The 20853-nt window shown below is 36.2% G+C and overlaps 1 protein-coding gene across 4 annotated transcripts in view; it reads left to right on the forward strand.

Annotated features, from left to right (window-relative positions):
* The window catches only part of TFEC (transcription factor EC), a 135951-nt gene that overhangs the window by 81460 nt on the left and 33638 nt on the right, over positions 1-20853 (forward strand). For all 4 annotated transcript variants that reach the window (XM_082043530.1, XM_082043531.1, XM_082043532.1 and 1 more), the window contains 2 exons: positions 17016-17267; positions 19523-19618. In XM_082043530.1, the coding sequence (XP_081899656.1) occupies positions 17016-17267; positions 19523-19618 (348 nt within the window). The remainder of the gene's footprint in view (positions 1-17015; positions 17268-19522; positions 19619-20853) is intronic.

Below are 20853 nucleotides of genomic sequence, written 5' to 3' on the forward strand. Positions count from 1 at the left end.
ACATATCTGTATACACACACACACACGTATAACAAAGCTAGCTTTTAAACTCAGCTCTATCTGAACTAGTTTTATATGAACTCACAGTTATTTTAGTTGGAAAACTGGTGAATGGTTATCATCTCCCAACATATGAAGCCTTTTTGTATATTAATGGCAGTGAGCAGTAGCAACATACCAGGAGCAGTTAGTGGAATTACTGGGACCACAAGCTGTATTGTCTGGGCCTGGGGTTAGCTGGGACTTGTAGCCAGCTACTACTGGGAGAAAGGCTATGTCTTCCTGGGGTAGATTCATAATCCATATTTTTTCCTATGGCAGGCTGCAAAAGCCATAAATTTAAACAGAATAGACAACTGTGCTTCACACAGGGGTTGCGGCTGGGCTCAAGGTGAGGCTGTGTATAATTCATTCAGTTCTGGAATTTTTTTCATGGTGGTGGTTCTACTACTTGTGTAAAAAAAGCTTTTTAAATGCAAGTTTTAGGGATAAAAAGAAAACAATGAATAACCTTTTCCTAATAAATGAAGCCAACTTGGAGATTCTTGAAATACTTTTGGGAAACAAAATATTTTGTGGACATGTTCCACCATTTCATAACAGACTTGTTCTGCGGTACTAGAACTATCTACGCTTCTTATTCATTAGGCCGTATCCTAGTACTCTGTTTCTCAACTCTCATATAGGTACAAAAGTGCAGAGGAATAAAAAGCCTAACATATATCTATTTAGTGTTGAAGACACAAAATATAAAAGTATAATGTTGTCAGGAGTTAGTGGGCTTGGCTGCCTTTGACTCTACTGCAGCTGCATTGATTGACACAACCTAAAGACCCGGCTTTATTTATTTATTTTTTTTTTTTAATTTTAAAATATTTCTCTCATAGTTTTGAAAGCAAAACCACTGTTCAAGTCTTTATTTTAAAACAAAGACTGCATGTCAAATGTGTCCTCTATCTTCATCAGACATACTGTTGAATTTGATAGTCCTATCATTTGTAAGCTACATATATTGTTGCTTTAATGCATTCCCTTACTACTTTGATAAAAGCCTTAAGATGTTGCCACTAGTCCTTTGATGTTTCCTTCTGATGTTACAGTACCTCTTCTTTTTTTCTCTCCCAAAAAATCTGTGTTGCATAAACATGAGCAGGCAAGACATTTCTAGTTAAGGATAGAAACATCAAGTTCTGTCAATAAAAGGACAAAATGAGAAGGTATATCCAGACTTTTATATGCTCTTATCAAGTCCTTATAGATTAAAAATTAACCTGCATTGGTGTTTACATTGCAAATATATTCTGCTAGTTAGAAAAAAAACAAACCACATGCAAAAAACCCCAGCTTAGGCTGTTGTGATGAAACAATTTATTTCTTGATAGACTGTTATAGAAAATCTGGGAGAATAAATCTTATACTGCTAAGGAAATAGTTACATGAGACTGAATTTTTATATTTAGCTTCAACACTGTATGTCTGGTATTGAAATATAAAATTGCTTGCTCTGTATTTTTACTGGGATAAGTAAGGAATTATTATTGGTAGCAGTTGTAGTAGAAGAAATGTTTCAACTGAAGGTCCCAGTGAAGAGGAGGTGCAATTGTCCCAGTGGGACTGAAATAATCCTTGCCCCAAAGATTTTCTGGAATGAAAAAGATATAATAATACTGATAAATAAATGTTATTATTCATATTTATAAAGGAAAATAGATTAAATGTTTTGCTCAAGGCCGTATAGGGAAAATGTATCAAGGACAGGGACTGAATACACGGAACTCCCAAGTGCAAATCCACTGTAATTCAAATTACTGGCAAGAGTTGTGGAAAGAGTGATTTTCCTATGAATGGCATGACTGTTTTGCTGCATTCAGGAAGAAACCAGTGTAGTGGAGACACAACATGGTCTGGTGATTAAAGAATGTTAACTTAAGATGAGAAATGCCAGCTAGTCATTTTGCTTCTTCCAAGACATATATGTCCTTTGGTTAGCCAAAATTTTTATTGCTTTCAAGAGCAGAAGATGAAATCTCATAAAACAGTATAGTTATACGTTGAAAATTCAAATCTTTTAAAAAGGCTTTTATGCACAGTTCTCAATAACGTAAATAGGCATAAAATAAGACTTCCTTGTCACGCAACCAAAGAGTGGTACAATTCTTAAGGATTTGTTTCACAGCTCACTAATGCAGGATGTCCTTGACAATTACTGCTTAAAGATTCAGTCCTACAAACAATTACCATGTGAGTATTCCCCTGAAATTAGTGAAAGCCTTTGGTAGGATAAAATGGAAAAAGTGTAGGTAGTTGCAGTATCAGGGCCTAGAAAGGTATTAGCAAGGATAAAGACATTCTTGTAGCAATAAGCAGTGATTAAACAAAAATAAACAATCCTCCCACTCCTACCCCCACCCCCAATGAGGTGGAAGTAGGTAGAGACAAAGTAAGCTCCTAATTAACTAACAAGAAATTTGAGAATTGGAAATAAGTAGGTTAAATAAAAACTATTTGCTTGTAGAATCAAAAACTGTGAAACTACAAAAGTTGTAGAGAATCAGAAAAAATGAACTGATCATTGAGAATTGATATTTGTTAAATACTTTTATTTCTTCATTGTACCTCAAGTTAACCACTACTTTTGTGTCTACCTTCTGTCTTCCTTGTGTTGTTAAAGCTATTGAGTTTGGACTTGGGAGGATAGAGACATGGCCTTCAACTTTTCAATTTCCATTACTTACTAATACAGGATCACAACCCTGAAGAGTTTTTTGTTTTGTTTTGTTTTGTTTTAATATAATTTGCAATACTTTATATACTCTATTTTAAAACTGGTTGATTTTACTGTACAGCTATAAGGCAGAATCTGGGATTTACGTCATTGATCAAAGTGTGAATGATATCTATTCTATTTCCTACTGCTGTGCAGGCCACTTGCTGTAATTCTCTCTTTTCAATCTCTTACCAGCCTTTCGCTTTTTCTTACTCTCCACACATTTTCTTCAGAGACAGTATCCAGATCTGAAGCCTACAGTAAAAACACTTAGAATTTTACTGTGCAACGGTTGCTGGTACCATGAATCATTTTAACTTGTCTTGCCTCTATGCAAAGATTTTTTCTATATCTGTCACATCAAGGGAATCCCAGAGTATCTTATATCAAACCTCTCAGATGGTGGGCTTTAAAGGTAGGTTTAGGAAACTGATAGCCATGTTCATTTCTCTTGTAACAAACACTTGTTATTATTGAAGTCTAAATGCTGGGACTACTGCACACCCAGTACACTGAAATTGAGATTGTGTACTGGGATCAGGAGAATAAATGTTTACTATGGAGTTTTCTGTGGCTTTTACTGTATTCTTAGACAAAAAATAACAAACAACTAAACAAAAAATCTCCTGGTCCTTCACTTCTCAGAATTCGAAGTACAGTTAGTAACCAAATTAGCTGTCACTCAGGGCTGCTCTTCCATGAGACACCTTTCCCCTCCCATCCATGGTAGTTTTTGCACAGTGGACACACACCTTGCACACTTTGACATAAAATCTATTTCAAATAAGCTTCTGTGTACATCCTTTGGCAGTGTAACTGTACTGCTGGTACTGTCTTGTCTATACGGGGGGATAGACAGGGATTTGCTTTAATGAAGCAGTTAAAGCTTTAAATAATTTGCCTGCCTATTCACAGTCTCATCCAAATTTTGCCAACTTGAAGAAAACCCTAGCAACAAAACAACCAGGTCTACTTTGGATCCATAAAATGATCAAAAGTCTGGTGGGGATTAGCAGTGTTTCTTGTTTTGCTGGTAGTCTTTTGTATGATCCCCAGCCCATGCTGGCAAGGGGCTTTCTGGCTGAGTCACTAGGATCTCCAGTCCTTTATGTTTATTGTAACAGTACTGTTTCATTCTGCCTATTGCCAGTCCAGTTTCAGGCTTGACACCTAAGTAAACTATCCACTAGGAAACTGGAATAGGGTATAAATTTATTATTATTCTTATGTTCCGGTGTTGTTTGGTTGTTTTTGTTTTGTCTACCTCTCACCTTGTTTAATTGCTTTATCTTGATTTTCCTTTTCTTCTTTTAAAGTTGTTCAGTTTTCATTATGACCGACCCATCTTTCTTTTCTTTCACAGTTTTATTCTACCTGTTTTCTTGATGAAGGTCTTCATTTTTTCTTTCAAGTATTCTGTCTCGGAATACTTAAAATATCTTCTAAGTTGAAACTGAAATTAATGTTCTTTCCATCACTCAGTTTTCTGACAGCTTTTATCCGGGCCTATTTTTTTCTACATACATTATCAGCCAGCTGGTCTAACTTTTCTAATTTTCCTTAGTCACAGTGTTTTCCTCTTTCATAATCAAGTTAAACACAGTTCTCATTTTGCACCTGTTCACCTCGAGTCAGCAATTCCTGCTCTTCCCACTACTCTGCGTATTTCCTCAAAACTTTCCAGCAAATAGGAGGATAATTCTGTCTGCAAATCTCACGTGACTTGGGTATTCTTTGCTGATATTGCTATGCTTAGTCTCTCATTGAAGGTTTATGGAGACCTTCATGCAGAAAAGGGGGTTGGTGATATAATTGAAAAGGACCTTTTCACTTGCCTTGTCAAATGTAAATTTCCACTCAACTGCACTATAAATTTTTCTAAAGAGAGAAAAAGCTACAATAATGTAAAGTGTACCTTTGGAAATGAAACTTTAGTAGTTGACATGTAAATCTTGCTTCAGAAATTGAAAATGTGGGTTAAATTTAGACGAGCTGGAGACTCATGAATTAGTGTGACAAGCTAAATTCTTCTGCTGGAGATCCAGCCATGGGAAGGGACATGAGGAATTCTTCACTTCAAGTAACAGGATTTTGTAATCTTTAGGTCAGGATAGCACGACCCTTTATGGAGACCATCCTGTTATAGCAGTCAGCTGTGCACTTGTACAGATGGGGTCAAAGCAGGAACAAGGCAAATAAACAGTTCAGAGACCAGCACAGATACAGTCTGAGACCAGATTTACCTATGCTGTCCTTTCTGTCAGTTTTCCATAAGAAAGCCTTCCCCACTCTGGCAAGCATCCATTAATTACGTGGGATGGTCCTGAGGGACACCAATGTAAGGATAAATCTAGACTTGACTGAGAATAATAGGGGTGTTACCAAAATGTAATTGTCTTACATATGTGCTCTGTATACAGCTAAGGAAAAGGTGATGAGTCCAAGTAAATCTCAGTAAATTGTGTTGTTAAACTACTTTCAAACAGTGCTGAATAAACTGGAACTGTGAACTTGAAGATAATTATCTTATTCTAGATTATAATAATAAAAGTCTGTAAAAGGAAGAGTTCTGCTTCTGTTTAGAATCTGTGGCCTTTTGAATGGCAACAATGATGACAAACTGACAAAACAATTGAAGGAAACTGCTAACATAGACATATTGTTATGCTATTGATTTCTTTTATCATCTATTCTTCAGTTAATAACACATTTAAAACACAGATATGAAGTTTCTTTCCTTAAAAGTGCTGTATCATTTCTTTAACTGAAATTCCAGCCAGAGTTAAGGAAATACCCCCATGAACAACTTCTCCTTTATCTCCCTCAAAGCAACAGGATATACACAAACAATGACATACATTATTCATGGCCAGATTTGTACCAGTCTCTTCTTGTTTGCCCTGCTGTGTTTGGATATCTGGGCTCTGGGGCGATGCTGCTTTGTAAAGGTGATAAAACAGATAGAAATCCAGCCTCTGCTGGTAGGTAACTCTGCTGGAAAACCAACATTTCTGCACCCTGTGTGGTGAAAATCAGGCTAATTGGTTGTTTTATTTTGCATGTGTGCAAAATGGCATCTTCTGCCATCTTCTTAAGGCAGACCTAAGAGACTGCTGTTTGCCTTCTTTCCATAGCATGGCCTACTGATTATGCTCGTAAATGCTAATTACCTCTCTTGATAATTAAATAGATGTGTTAATACTAATAAACTCACTTGCTAAGTCTTAGTGTTAATATTCACAGCACACCTCTTTGTTGCAGTACAAACACTAAAGTTTTCCTGCTGAATGTTCTGTGGCAACATACAGAAGACTCTTTAAAATACAGTTTTCATTATTAAATGTTGTTACGTTCAAGTAAAAGAAAAAAAGTGTGGGGAAAAGGTTTCCCACATATACATAGCTATGACTATCATTTTTCCAGGCAATTCTAATGTAACTTATTTTTAACTTGTACATTTCCTCCACATTAGGACCATTGCATTTGAAGGACTTGTTCTGTACTACCACAGCTTATAATTAATGCTCTTTATAATGACTTACCAGTCGTAATCTTTAATTCCATATTCACAAAGAACTCTCATTTAAGCTAAGTGAGATTTTCTCTTGATTAATCCCACTAAAATCAATCATCTTTCATTACTTAATATGTTTTTATTTAGTGGATATTGGCTGAAAATTGTCGAGTAGTTTGCGCTTACCCAAATATCACTCCTCCAGCTCCTATTCTGTAGTGTTTAAGTGCACAACTATTTGGTGTACTGAAATTGAAATGTAAATGCTACAAAGTGCAGCTCTAACACTGAAGGACATGTGCTTATTTCTGGTAGGCTGCCTTTTGATTCTGTTTGTGGTGGTTTAACAGCAGTTCCTGTTCTAAAGGCTTTTAAAGGCTGTTTTCAGAATTTAAGTAATTATAAAAGGGACTGAATTTTGATCTGTTGTACATCAGATATGGTATTAATATATTCTCCTCTTTTTTTTTTCATTTTTCTTTTTTTTTCTTTTTTTCTTTTTTTTTTTTTTTTTGTTAATTGAATTACTGCTAAATTGAACATGTTGTGAACTAAGATTAAAAAAATGTTTAAATACATGTCAAAAGGAAAGACTGCATGCTCAGTTCAGGACCGAAAGTATAAATTATGCTATTTTTGGTGAGATTTCCACTCAAATGCAGAGTACAGCAAAACAGAAATGTTTGGAGCCTTGCACTCCATAAGTGTTCTCCAAATCAATTTTTGGCTTCCCTTCTCTTTAGCAGATATTTATTGATGTTAGGCTAAAAAATATATTTTCAGACTCAGACATGCAAAACCACAGTTCAGAAGAGACTCCTCAAAATAAAATTTTAATTTAAAAATTATATTTATATTAGTATCTGGTAATATTAGGTGTTTTTCACTAATAACTAGGCTCTTTAACTCTTATTTGTAAGGATAGTGGCTAACATAAATCCTATGAAATGATTAAAATATTTAAAGGACCACATAACTGCTGCACTGTAAGTCCAATGTTACTACTCTCAGAACGTAAGTGGAAGTACATTGCCGAAAGAATATACTGATTTGTACCTGATGTTCAAGTACTGAATGTAATGTTTGCTAACCCCAGGAACAGCATGCCAAGAGTATCCTGAAGCATGGAACATGGTCAGACCTGTTGCTACTTACAGCCATAAAACGTATTTGAACACAAAATGGACCAAATGAATCTAAATGCTGAATGCATGCTACTTGCCCAATGAAAAGAAGAACTAAGGACAAAAAGACATATCTCTCCCTCAGAAATAACAGCATACTCAAATTCCAAAGTACCATTATCTCCTCTTAGAATTTTACAATCAGTACTTTTTTCCCACATTATATTTCATATCCATATCCTTACATACCAGGAAAATACACTTTTCAGATCTAGCTTCTAGGATTGTCACCTGCAACTGCACAGGACAGATATTAGTACCATCGTTGCATCACAAATAATGCAAACAATGGCAAACTTATTACTTCATGCTCCCTCTTCATACTTTTTAAGGCTGATATCTCTCAGAGTTCTCTTAACCTTTAAAGTGAGGTACAAGGAAGAAAATTATAGTTGTCACATGAAAACAGCTAGAAACCAAAGGACAAATCAGAGTCTTTTGAAACTATTCAGGAATTTACTAAAGTAGCCATCACACTAGTGATCTTCATTCTTTTGGTTTATTCATTTTGAAGTTCAGCCATCTGACTTTCTCATCTACACACAAAGACAGTACACACACCTACTGGTTCTCTCCAGTATTAGACCTATATTTCAGACTTTACCTACGGATAACAAAATAGACTCTATGTATCTTCATAATATAGTCATCTTTTGTATTTTCTGAGTGATTTCTTCTGAAGTTAAATAGTTAAAATGCTGACATTACAATACAAACCTTCATCTCTGCAAGCATTTTAATTATTCCTGTATCAATCTGCATTGTATGAATCCTATATTTTGTTTAATATATGATATTTGTCAGAAAATCTTGAATCTCTGAATAAAATACATCATTCTAGTTTCATGTTTCCCATGCTGTTGTGTCTGTAATTTTTAAGGATCTGTGCTATTTGTTACACTTGACAAATATAGAAGAACTTTTAAAGCTGCTATTTTGTTCTACAAAGAACGAACAAACTGCACTGGTAGAAGTTCATTAGCACATAATTTTTGTCTAAAAAACCAGATGATTGTGCTTTTCATATTCAAAACTGGTTTTCCTTGAATGGGTGTGATACCTCCTTCTCCATTTAATAGAAACTTAGTAGCTGACCTAATTTGAATGACTTCTGAAGATAATAATTAAGTAAAGGTATCAGAACCTATCTCTTTAAACATAGCTAGCTGTGCAAAAATTTTTTTCTGTTATTTGAATGCAAGAGTCACATTCGCTGTCCTTTAATAACACCAACAGTAAAGAGGAGCTGGAACAGTAAAGATTTACTATATTCACAGATCTCATGAATCAATGAGAGCATGGCAAGGGTCACTGCAGAGTCAAAGTAAGGATATTAGCTGGTGTTTTGTAATTTGATTGTGGTCCATCGTTATGCTTGTGTGGTCTATTGACTGTAATGGTTGGTTATACCCACAGTTTAGATTTTTCAGCTTAAATTCTAACTTAAATCAAAAGGATAGTTTTGTAAAAATACTTCCTGTAGTTTGCTTTGCTTAACCTTATAGACTGTTTTTATAGTGTAATGTTGAAAACTTGTGGCTTTTCTGCCAGCGAAGACCACAAAGTCATTGAGATTCATTGTTATTTTAAAACATGACAAGCTGGCCTTAAGACCTTAGGGATCCTTTCTTCAGAAGACAAGCTGGTGAAGGATAAGGAGCCATCAGAGCTTTGTGTATCTTAACTGCAGGAGTTCAATTAAGAAGCCAAGAGTGTGTCAAGTATGCCCGTGGAAATGGCAGTGCTTGCTTTGATAATGTCTCCGTACCTGCTTGGTGGAGGTAGTTGGCTTCCCCCAACTCATTTCTGATTGTTTAAGGAGGTTAGCACCGAGGAATACCTGAAAGGACGGAGCTCCATCAATGCTCAGTGAGTGCTAGAGAATACCACAATGGGGAAATTCTATCAAAATCCCTGCATCTGCACAGCGATTTGACAAGAAATGTCTAGCTGTAAGATTGGGCCTCTAATAGCCACAGCCCTGAGAGCTCTGCTGGTTTTCTGTCCCTGAGAGAAATGTCATTCTGCTGCCTGTGCTGTGCAGAGTTTCCTTACCCAGCACGGGTTTCTGCAAAGTCTATTCTGCAGTTCTTTTGCTCTCACATTCCTTTTGCTTTTCATAATGGTTGACAGCATGATGGAGAATTTCCGATGCTCCAATCCTACCCCACATTTATAACTATCAGCTATTTTTAGACATTGGGATACCAAAATACAGAAGCAGCAGTCATTGTTGAAGACATGGCCTTTGCCGAAGAACTTTAAAAAGTTTCTTCTTCAGTCTCTTCACCCATGAAAGAACATTCACAAGTTCCTGATGAATATGATGTCAAAGGTTACATAAGAAAAAAAAAATAGTGCATTAGAGTCACATGAGAATTTGTTCTTAACTTGAAAACTTCTGTAAGGCATCAACTAAACACAGCTGTGACTTGCCAGACTCGATGTCTTTTGCTTTGTATTCTCTCTTCATGCATATTAATGGAGAAGGTCTCATCTAGTCAGATCAAAGTTCCAATAATAAAAATATTCACATTTAAAAATTAATTACTGTGTTTAGCTTAAGTAATTAATTGACATAATCACACACACTTCTATAAACTAAACATGAAAGTGAACAGCTACATTATTTGGTGATAGTTTTTAAGATAGAATGGAAGTGTATAATTGCTAAGTTAAATTGAAATTTCATTTTATTATGAAATAATTTCACAAATGTGCTTTTCTCAAAAAGTTTAATAGAAAGAGCAGGACAAACAAACAACTGATGTTCATTTGTAATAGAAGTTAAAAAGGATTATTTCATCACTAAAAAAGCTTGTTATCTAACCCCTAAAATCCATTTGAAAATCCTCAGAAATAGAGCTAAAATAGTCTGTGTTGTAACTGTGTTTCTTATCTTAAAATGAAATTAGACTTTTTGGGTACTTACAGAACATTTTAATAATTTAAAAGTTCATAATTAGATGCTTATTTTCTGGTACAGTGACTGAAAAGAACATGAAGTCCCATAACTCAAACAGTTTCAGAGAGGTGTGTTCAGGACCAAAGATAAATGAGGTGATCCCATCAAGATGAGACATTTTACTTCAAAAGCTATTAAAAACACTGGAACAAACTGACATCCAGCATAAATGGCAAACTGTAGTTAAGTCTACTGAGTTCTGTCCAGTATACTATAACCATAATTAAGCATATTATTTTGTAGCAGAGATATAAATATTTATTAAATTCTGAATGAATTTTTCATAAAAGAAAATATTGGTGTTATAATAGACATTTGTCAGATCCAAAAATCCATAAAATTTAAACACAGAAAGGGCTGTTAGACCACTCATTGTAATTCCTCTAAAATCACAAGCTTTTGTATTCCATTCAGTTATTATCCTACTATTCATCTGTGAGTCTAGGCTTTGTTTGATAGAAGTATATCTTGGCTTTGGCTAATGCATATCTTCCAGAAAGTCATCAACCCTTAGTTTGAAGAAAACAACAGTTAGATCATTTGCTTTTGAGTATTTCACTGTTTATTCACATAATTTCTGATATGAGCTTGTGTAACATCAGCCTGTGGCCAGTGGCTCTTGCCATGCTTTCTGTGCTGGCTCAAAGATCCTGTCACACCAGCATCTTCCACAAATTTCAATTTGACAACAAGAACATAGCCAAGTTTCTTTAAACTTTAATTGAAACACACTTTTCTCTGTCGTCAGTTACTTCTATAGTTTTCTGCATCTTTTTAATTTTCAAACAGTGTTTTAAAAATCTTAAGGGTAGAAACATTTTTACCATTCCATTATTGACATCTCCTGTGCCATAAATAAAAGCAGAATAAAGCCAGGCTCCTATTTGCTACTTCATTTATGCCATTTTCCTCGTCTTGCTATAGTATCACCTGGACACTCCTGCTGGGTTTATAATGACCCCAAATTCTTTGCAGACTCATTGCTTCCAGTGTTTTCTCCATTCAGTTTTCTCAATTGTGGCATCCTGTATTTCTTCCTCCAGCATATTCAGATGTGTATTTGACTGCCTGGGAACACACTTTCTTTCAATGTGCTCACTATAAAAAGTATTTATTTTTCTTGGTTGGTTTTATTTTTCATTAGTCCCAAATCACTGGTGGAACTGTTGTGTAGTGCAAGACTGAAGAGTCCCTCTTTCTGATGCTGAGCCTTTGCTGATTACTTTCTTATGCATGTTCGTTAGCTAATTCTTAATCCAGTTAAAACATCCTTTATTGATATTGTGTAGTGCTGTATTTTTAATTAGAATATTGAATGATACTAAGTCAAAAGGCACACAAAAGTTGACATGTATTATACCTACATCGTTACCTTTGGCAACCTAACTCGAAATCTCATCAAAGAACAGAAGTAGATTTGTTTGACAAGGCTTATTTTGCTCAGAACTGTGTTGACTAGCATTAATTATATTCCTATCTTTTAATAATTTATTAATTGAATGTCCTTTCAGCTTTCCTATTATTTGTCCCAGGACTGATGTTGGACTAAGCAGCCTGGGAGTATAGGTGTCACCTGCTTGCCCTTAGTAGAATACCAATACAAGATGTAGCACAGCTACTTGCTGGAATGTCATTGAGATTGTTCACACCTGCTGTAAGTCCTCTAAAGGTCCCCTCCCCACCTTTCTTACTTTTGACATGCTAGGTATTCTTTTACTAATGAAAAAAAAAAATCTCATCAGCAAATGTGGAAGGAAAATATTTACATAAGTAAACTACTGAAGGCATAGTTATGCTATTGAGCAATGTATTAGAAATGAAAGTAAAATTAGTGTGAATGTGGGAAAAGATGTTACACAACTTTACCACAGTTTTACAAAATGATGATGTGTGCTCAACTTAGAAAGAGCAATTGAAGAAGTTTAAATGTACATCTGTAATTTTGAAAGGCTGTTACGTTCTTGTTCTCAGAAACGGCTTGTCTCTGAGACATAAAATAGAAATAGGTACTGTCAGTTACATGCATACTGGGATCATTTCTGGATTACAAATTCCATCTCGGAATGTTCATTTCTGTTCTAGCTTTGTTCTGGTGAAATTACAATATTTGAGTTTGCACTGGATGCTTCTGGTTCCCTGCATGATGTTTCTGGTTCTGAACAGATTTTAATTTCATGGTGATTAGGGAAGCCAGATAACTGACAAAAGCAGTGCCTCAGAGGAAGCGGATAATTTATTTACTGTTGAACTTTATGCTGTCCTCCACTCCTTGAATAATGAGAAATAACTATCATTTGAAGTACATGGCCACATCAGCTGCAAGAGAATGTGTGGGAAGAGAATCATCACTTCATCTACACAAATTTTTCACCTTGTTACACCTTGCATACCCAATAGTCTTAAGAACCTATGTAACTTTAGGAGCACTTGGCCAGAAGGGTCAGGTCACCCTGGGCTATGTCTGAGGCTTGTCTGTGTCAGGGTCTGGATCATCAAGTGGTCACTGGGTGCCCATTTTTGTTAGGGATTCCTGAAAATTTCACATGCCAATGAGCAAATCATGCATTTGTCATCCATTTCACAAAAAAACAGGAGGCAGAGAGACATTTAATAGGTGTTCTGCTGAGATGTAGAAGATACGCTTTATCAAGTCACACTGCTTAATTTGTGCCAGAGACAAGAACCCAGTTGCACGAAGCTGCCAGCTTCCCGGATGCTCTGCCCTGAAAACCATTGCAGGGTCTTCCAGTAAAGCTGTTCTGCTTTAAACAAATGATTAAACATGCGTTGACCCAGAGAGAGGAAAAAAAAAAAAAGAAGGTAACTTTATATTCTGACTGTTGTGGCAGTAAAGACTGTCAACTACAACATTGCAGGTCCCTGGTCTAAAGCAGCTTTAATGACTTTTTATATGGCGTGACTCACTCCTAGACTGGAGAGATTCTGAGACCCTCACGTTAAAATTTCACGTACTCTCTGACAAAATGTTCTCACAGATTATGGAAACTCCTCAGAAAGTGAGGAATTAGAAAATTAATCTCCCAACACTGCTGGAGGGTACCATACTGGGATTATTGGGCAAAATAAGGATGCTTCTACTTGAGAATTTTTTGTTTTGTTTTGTTGTTTGTTTGTTTGTGTTTGTTTGTTTGTTTGTTTTGTGGAAGGACCTTATCTGGTGGATCTAAGACAAAGTCTTTAAGGAGCTAAGTGCTTGTCCATCTGGGCTGTTTTACTTGTGACATTACTTATGTATGGGAGTGATCTTTCAATTATTTTTCTCTTTGCATTTATTTCACCGAACATCTAACCTGATACAATTTTTTTTCCCCCAGGCTCAATATGTTTCATTATTTAGACTACCAATTCAAATTTCACTGGCTATTTCCAGATTCATTTTGCTTCCTCAGGTGCTCAGGGCCTTGTCCACTCAAGTTTTGAAAACCTGCAAGGATGGAGATTCCATGACCATTCTGGGCAATGTGACAGGGCTTAGCCACTCTTTTTACACCGTTAAAAAGAAGGTCAAAATGTATAATGTTTGTAATTATGGTGATAGTTATTTAAAAGACTTTATTTCATCTCAAATTTTCAGAAAACCTAAACTGAAACTTAGCTTAATACTACTGATATAAGATAATAGAACTCATCCAGCATCCCAGTGGAAAATAAACCGATCTTATTTGGTACTTGACAGTGGACTAACTAGTGTCATAAAATTATAAGGTTTTGAGTTTCTGCTTCTATTTCACGCATGTTGCATGAACATTTTTAACAGTTTTTTCTAATTTCCAAGAGCTTGAGTTACAGTCTTAATACTCCTTCAGCATAGCATGACTTCCTCCCCCCCCCACATTTATTATACGTTAGCAGTATGATTATAAAATTAAGATTCCAGTTCTGTTTTGTCTTTGCATAGTGCTTTGACTTTCAAAGGTATTTTACTTCTTATTATTAATATTCACTTCTAAGACTTATTTAAATATATAAAGATGATCAGTTATTGCAACTTTATGTACTTTTTGAAAATCAGGGCATAGATCACTTTTTAAACTCAATGCTTCTACTTCATATTGACAGCAAGTGGCACAGTAAAGGGGAAGGAGAGGTTTGCAAAACCATAGCAACAGATCCCATCAGCACAGCTTTAAATTCTTTTCCTGTTTGTAGATGTCCCAGACAGTACTGACAGGATATAAACACTCCATGAATATCACACAAAATAAACACTCCTGATAAAGTTTCGCTTAGTCAGGAGTTAGCTGATTGTCTTGCCCTGCCCAGTGGGGTGGCCCTGTGGGAGTTCACTAGGAAATTGGGCGGCACAGAAGTTTTGGTCTGCCACTGGCAGTCTGAAGCTGAGAGAAAGCAAAAAGCAAACCATTGACTTTTCAGCAATCATCTTGTGGCAAAACCCATTTCCTGATTGAAGTTCCTTATTAAAAACAAATTTTAAAGCAATGTAGACTTTGGACACTGAAAATTACTCATGTTTCCCATTTGATTTGAACATATTTGATATTCTGGATATTATGCCTAGGTAGGTCTGTAGAATTTTTAAGATAACAATTCATTTTTCATTACAGAGTCTTCACCAGTTTCGTTTAAGAGAAAAAAGTAGTTGGGGTGAAATGCAGTAGATGCATTTCTGGCCTGTGCATTGATCTCAATCCCATTTATGCCATGTGAAGAAACTGTGCTTTCAAAGCTGTTGATTGCAGTGCTCTGCACTGCTGGAAATAGATCTTTATCAGTTTAGGTGGTGTGAGGGTCTGGGTAGTGATCACTTTGTGTGGATTCATTCAGTGACCCCAGAGCCCAGCACAAGCACCACGTGCCCATGGGTACTTCAGAAACAGCAGCAGGAAACAAGGGTGCAGAGAAAATCTCTGCTCTGACTATACAGTGGGATGTGTTTAATTTCCTTCAGCACATTGCATTTTGCCCAAGGCCAATCCTGTAGATGCAGTAGATTTCATGTTTGGAGTCTAACTTAAGAAACTGCTTGGGTGTCTAACTTTCAATATGAGTTTGAGTCTTGTTGAAGCTGAAAGACTGAATATATGCATAAGAATCTGAATGATTTGTGATGGCTTTACATGTATCATTATACATGATAACCAGAGCTTAAATTAACAGTATGTTACACACTTTCTAAAAATAACACAAAGATCTCAGTTAAGACAAGCAATAATGTGATTTAAGTAATTCCCAAATACATGTGTATTTTTTAAAACCTTACATGGGATGTATACCTTCTTAACATAAAACAGAGGAAAATTTAAATAATATATGTAAGATATTATTTCAATATTTTAATAGAATATTATTTAATAACTTTAAGGCTTATATCAAAATAATTAAAATCATATTAATTAATGCATGGCTTAATGTTTTTCCTATGACTAGAAAATTAGTTTAATGAAACATAATTAAAATAGTTCCAGACACCATAGTATGATTAAAAAATAATGTAGGTATTGCAATATTGTACAAAAATATAGTTAATTTAAATACAAACCCCTTTTATGGGATATTTATATCTGCTTATATATGTTAGAGGAATTAAAAGGAAGTTTAAATGACTGGGGGTTTTTTTTTGAAAAAAAAATGGCTGTGAAGTGAGTATTGTTATTATTAAACAAATACTAATCATGCTTACACAGAGGCCACTTGAGAAAAATTCATTACAAGAAATTTGTGACCAGTCATGCCATAGGAAGAGAAGAAAGCCACAGGGCTGAAATGACAGTAAGGTTTGTGTATGCTGTATTCCTCTGGTAGTTAAATTGCAGGAATGTGACCTTGATCTGAAATGGGAGCTGTTTGAAGTAGCAACTGTAAATCTCTGTAATCAAGGGATGGCCCAAAGTCTTATTCAATTAGCCATTTTGGCATGACCATTCAGTTTATAAAGTCCTACCAACTCCAAAAGTGATCTGTCCCCAAGAGGCACTTGAAGAAGGCTGTGCAGTCTGAGGGTAGTGAACAATCATCCAGGAATATACCTTGGACTCTTTTTTTTTTTTTTTTTTCCCCAAAAGTACAGCAATGTCTCATTTAACTGACTGTACTTATTACAAGGTGAGCCAAATGTGGATTTAGTATGAGTGAAAGTCTGCTGCTATTGATATTACTTGAAGTTGATTGGATTATGTTTTTCTTTATACATTTATTTACTCCTTGAGTTACAAAAGAGTAAATACACTGTGATATTAATTTTAGACTACACATATGCTTGCAGATTTGATTGTAATGATCAGTGAATTCAACACAGATCATTCTTAAATGAGAAAAATGTGTAGCATGCTTCTGGTCTTTTCTTGGGATCATGTTTATTTTTTGTAATTCTATTTTTCTTTGATAATTATTCAGAAGGTTTATTCATCTGTGTTAGTGGAAATTAATACACAAATAAGAAATGTATAATGGCACAAAACTGAAAAGAAAAGGTTTAAGGTTAATAATAATTCTATCCAAGTGGTATTAAAGCTGGAATCTATTGTTTTGAATTTAAGTGAACCTATGGGCAAATATTGGTACCAATAACTTGAAACTTCAACAACTATTTCCATTCCTTCCCAGGTACAAACACACTTGGAAAATCAGTCTAGATACCACCTACAGCAAAGCCAGAGGCACCAGGTGAAGCAGTACTTGACCCTTGATACCAAGGTGTCCAGCCAGACACTGTCCCTTGCCCACTCCCACACCATCCAGCCCACAGGAGTGACCTCCATTTTAAGAAACGGACACATGCCTCCTGTCAGCGACATTGGCACACCAGAAAGCCCTGTTACCAAGCTGCTGGCCCTTGGAGGAGAACATGAAAATGCGGTAGGGTCTGGCTCGTGAACGAAATGGGGAAATGCACATTGTTTACTTCTAGAAAGATGTTGCATGACCCACGTGGTATTGGTAGTGGGCAAGAAATTACTTTCTTTACTTTCATGGGGACTTCAGTTGCAGCACTTGCTCCCTAAATCCTTTTGGATTACATGGGTGATTGCCTTGAATGCCTCTGAATAGCTTGTTGTATGATCAGCCTTCTAAATTTCTGTCAGTTAAAAGGTACTGCTGCATCTTTTTATCCAAGTGTCATAGACGGTTGTACATTTTTTGACTATGTACTTTGCAATGCAAAACTTTCTTTTTTCAGACAAGTTATTTCTGTCTGAAAGTATTATTCTAGCTGCATAACAAAGTTAAATACTGATTACCTTAAAATGTAACTGAAAGAATTGCTCATTCATTTTTAGTTAGCTGATATATTTATATATGGGTTATCTTGGGTAAATTGGCACAGATATGCTAACTTTAGTGCCACCATCTATTTTAATAGAGGTACAGCGATTATACAATGTCAGATTCTCAGCCAGTGTGAGATGTAGATCATTATGGCCTTCAATAGAGAGACACTGCTTACTGGGTAAAAGGGGAGTTCCTACAGAAATGGGAAATGATAATGCTGTATCATATCTTGGGCTTTAACAGAACAGAGGGATCTTACAAACACACTGTGACCCATCTGAGCATTTGAATGTTATGCAGCTAAGCACGAAGGAACTGAAAAAAATAACATGACCCTTCCTGGAGAGCTTATCTGGGGCCCCTTCGTTCCTTCTGTATTGATAACAGACATTTTCTGTCAGGTTCATGGGTTACTGGAATCTCTATTCTGCAAACATTGTTTTAGACGGCCTTTGTGGAGGTCTCTGGTCACCCCTGTGCTGGCAAGTGCAGCAGGCTGGAACTGTTCTCAACAACTTCGGGTATCTGGCCAGGAACAACTGGTGCCCACCCTTGTAGTACTCTCTGTCCTGGAGAGCCAGATGGCTGCTTGTAAACCACTCTCCTGAGCTGTGCTTGGTGATCACTGGGAGAGTGACAGTTGGCACAGGCCAAAGTCCTTGTAGGTATCACTCCAATAATTTAAATAACCCCATCCCAGAGCCTCAGAGAGGTGACTGGCACAGTGTAATTTCCTGGTTGCAGATGTGCCCTGTGGTTCAGTGTAAGCTGTAGGTATATTCATAAATAATACAGAGCCAGCACACAGGTTGGTGCACTGAACTGTGGTTATCCACGCTGTCTAATTGCTGGCATTTCCTGGCATCCTTTTGGCTCAGAAAGCACTTTGTTAAATAAGTCTGGGCACAACTCCTCAGACAGCACATATCTGGCTTTTGGAGAGAGAAAGGAGTCCATGTATGAGCTGTGCTGGGCCTCATGGCCTAAAAGTCTGTATTGAGGGGTCCCTGGCCTGTGTGGTATCTCCTTTCATTGCATAAGATACCCTGCATTTCCTTCAGCTACAGTTTTGACAGCTTTCATGAACTGTTTGAAAAGTCTTAGAGTATGAGTCAACTGCTGCTACAGACAGTAGTTTAAAGGGACAGGTTCATCATGAGATCTTTTCTAATATTATTTTGTGAAGGCATCCAAACCACAATTATTATTGAAAACCAATGCTGTACCTTGTCCAAATTATGTATGTCTACATATCTGCTGTATTTACTGTTTCACCCCAAATAATTAATTAGCTATTCCACCTGCTTCAGCAGTTCTTGATTCAGACAAGGACAAAAATGGAACCAGAAGGCTGGCTGGAGAAATATCCAGTGTACTGCCAAACAAAACGTGAACCTCTGCCTGTGGAATCTTGAGAGCAGTGTGTAACCCCAAATCTTGAGTGACTCACGCTCTTGGCAGAACCACAGGTTCCCTTCAGCCTTCCTGCACAAATGCAACAACACACTGTGGATATTACACATTTGAAGAAGGTGACAGATCGCAGTTACAACTTAGCAATGCATTCCTGTCATCTGTTCCTGGTGTTGCAATAAGGGGTTAGAAAAGGGGAATGGGTTGGTGTTTGGGAGGAAAGAAGTAACTTGCTAAACCACAAGAACTGTTTTCACAAGAAATGTGAATATTGTTTAAAAATGCTTGAATTATTTGAATTTTAAGATATAAAATTCTGAAATTAAGTTAGTAATATAATAAATAAGATTATTTCCCCTGCATTTTCAGAAAAAACATTGTTTGCATTATTATTTATAATGATTGATCTTAAAATATTGTTTTATTAGATGGAAGAGGTGATTGAAGACATAATTAATATGGAATCAAGCTTTAATGATGAAGGGATAGGTTGTTCTGAAACACCTCTACTAATGCAAAGAACTGTAAGTATTTTGTAGAATTTCATCTTGCTGCTTATAATAAAGAATTTCATTGAGTGATTCAAGGACGCATCACACTCCACAGGCTGAAGCAGTACTGTCAGTGGATTATTCTCCTTTCTCTTCTGCTGCTTGTCTTTTTATCAAGAAATATTACAGGAAGGTGTTCCAATGTGGCACGATACAACTGTTTAAAGTGGTCTGAATAGCATTTGAATATGAGGAGTCTGTAGATCATAGAAGGCCTTTTAAAGTTTTGCTTAAAGATCCTTTCCTTTCACCTCATCTAAAAAAGTCAAATCTTCTTCATGTAGTAGTTTCTACAGTGCAGTAGCTTCTCCTGGGTCTCATGCTGAAGGAAGGGTGGGCTTCATTTCTTAATGTTTGTAAAGGCAAATTTCACTTAGTTGAATAATTTCAAGGACAAAGATAAGAAATATCACTTTTCAAGTGAAGTGAAATGCTTTATAGGAATAATTGTAACAAACAATTATAATTTTGTAATGTCTTTTTGTAAGGAAATGACAGAGGATTAATGAAGGCTACTTACGTTTCCATATATGTTACACATTTGAAGAGGAAGAATGGACCTCTTCTGGACACACTAACTCATAGACCATTGTTATTTGTGAAAATAACACCTATCAAATAACTGTAATGCAACACACTATACAGATGGAATATCCTTTGTCCTCTCAACCCCGACATATCTTGGGAACCCTTTTCCACATATTTTGTCCTCAGAGCCCCAAAATGGGTACTGATAGAAGCAAACTTCATCCTCGTGAAGGCAGGTTTTCCACAGGCTTTGGCAGTCTACAAAGTTCATTTCAGAATATAGAGTCAGGTGCTTACTCTTAATAACCCACTGGAGGAACATCTTTTTCTGACTACAGAGCATCACTGACTACAAAAATACATTAGGAGATCTCTATGCCTCTGTGTTGCTCACTGCATAGTCTAGTACTCATCACAATTAGTACTAATCACAATTAGTACTAATCTAGTACTAATCACAATGAATAGGTCACCTGGTGAACTATTCACAATGAATAGTGAACACCTGGAACTTCCATGCCAGCTACAGAACTAATACAGTCAGTCTGATTTATATATATCTCAGCACAGGACATAGCAAATAAATGCTCCCTGGGGAGTGAATTAATATTTTGGCTCAAATTAACACGAAGTAGGGGAGGATCCTTTCAAGTGTGGTACCGTGGGATGGTGATGAGAAG

This window comes from Streptopelia decaocto (genome assembly GCF_964273445.1).
Source record: "Streptopelia decaocto genome assembly, chromosome: 1".
In the NCBI taxonomy this organism is placed as follows: domain Eukaryota; kingdom Metazoa; phylum Chordata; class Aves; order Columbiformes; family Columbidae; genus Streptopelia; species Streptopelia decaocto.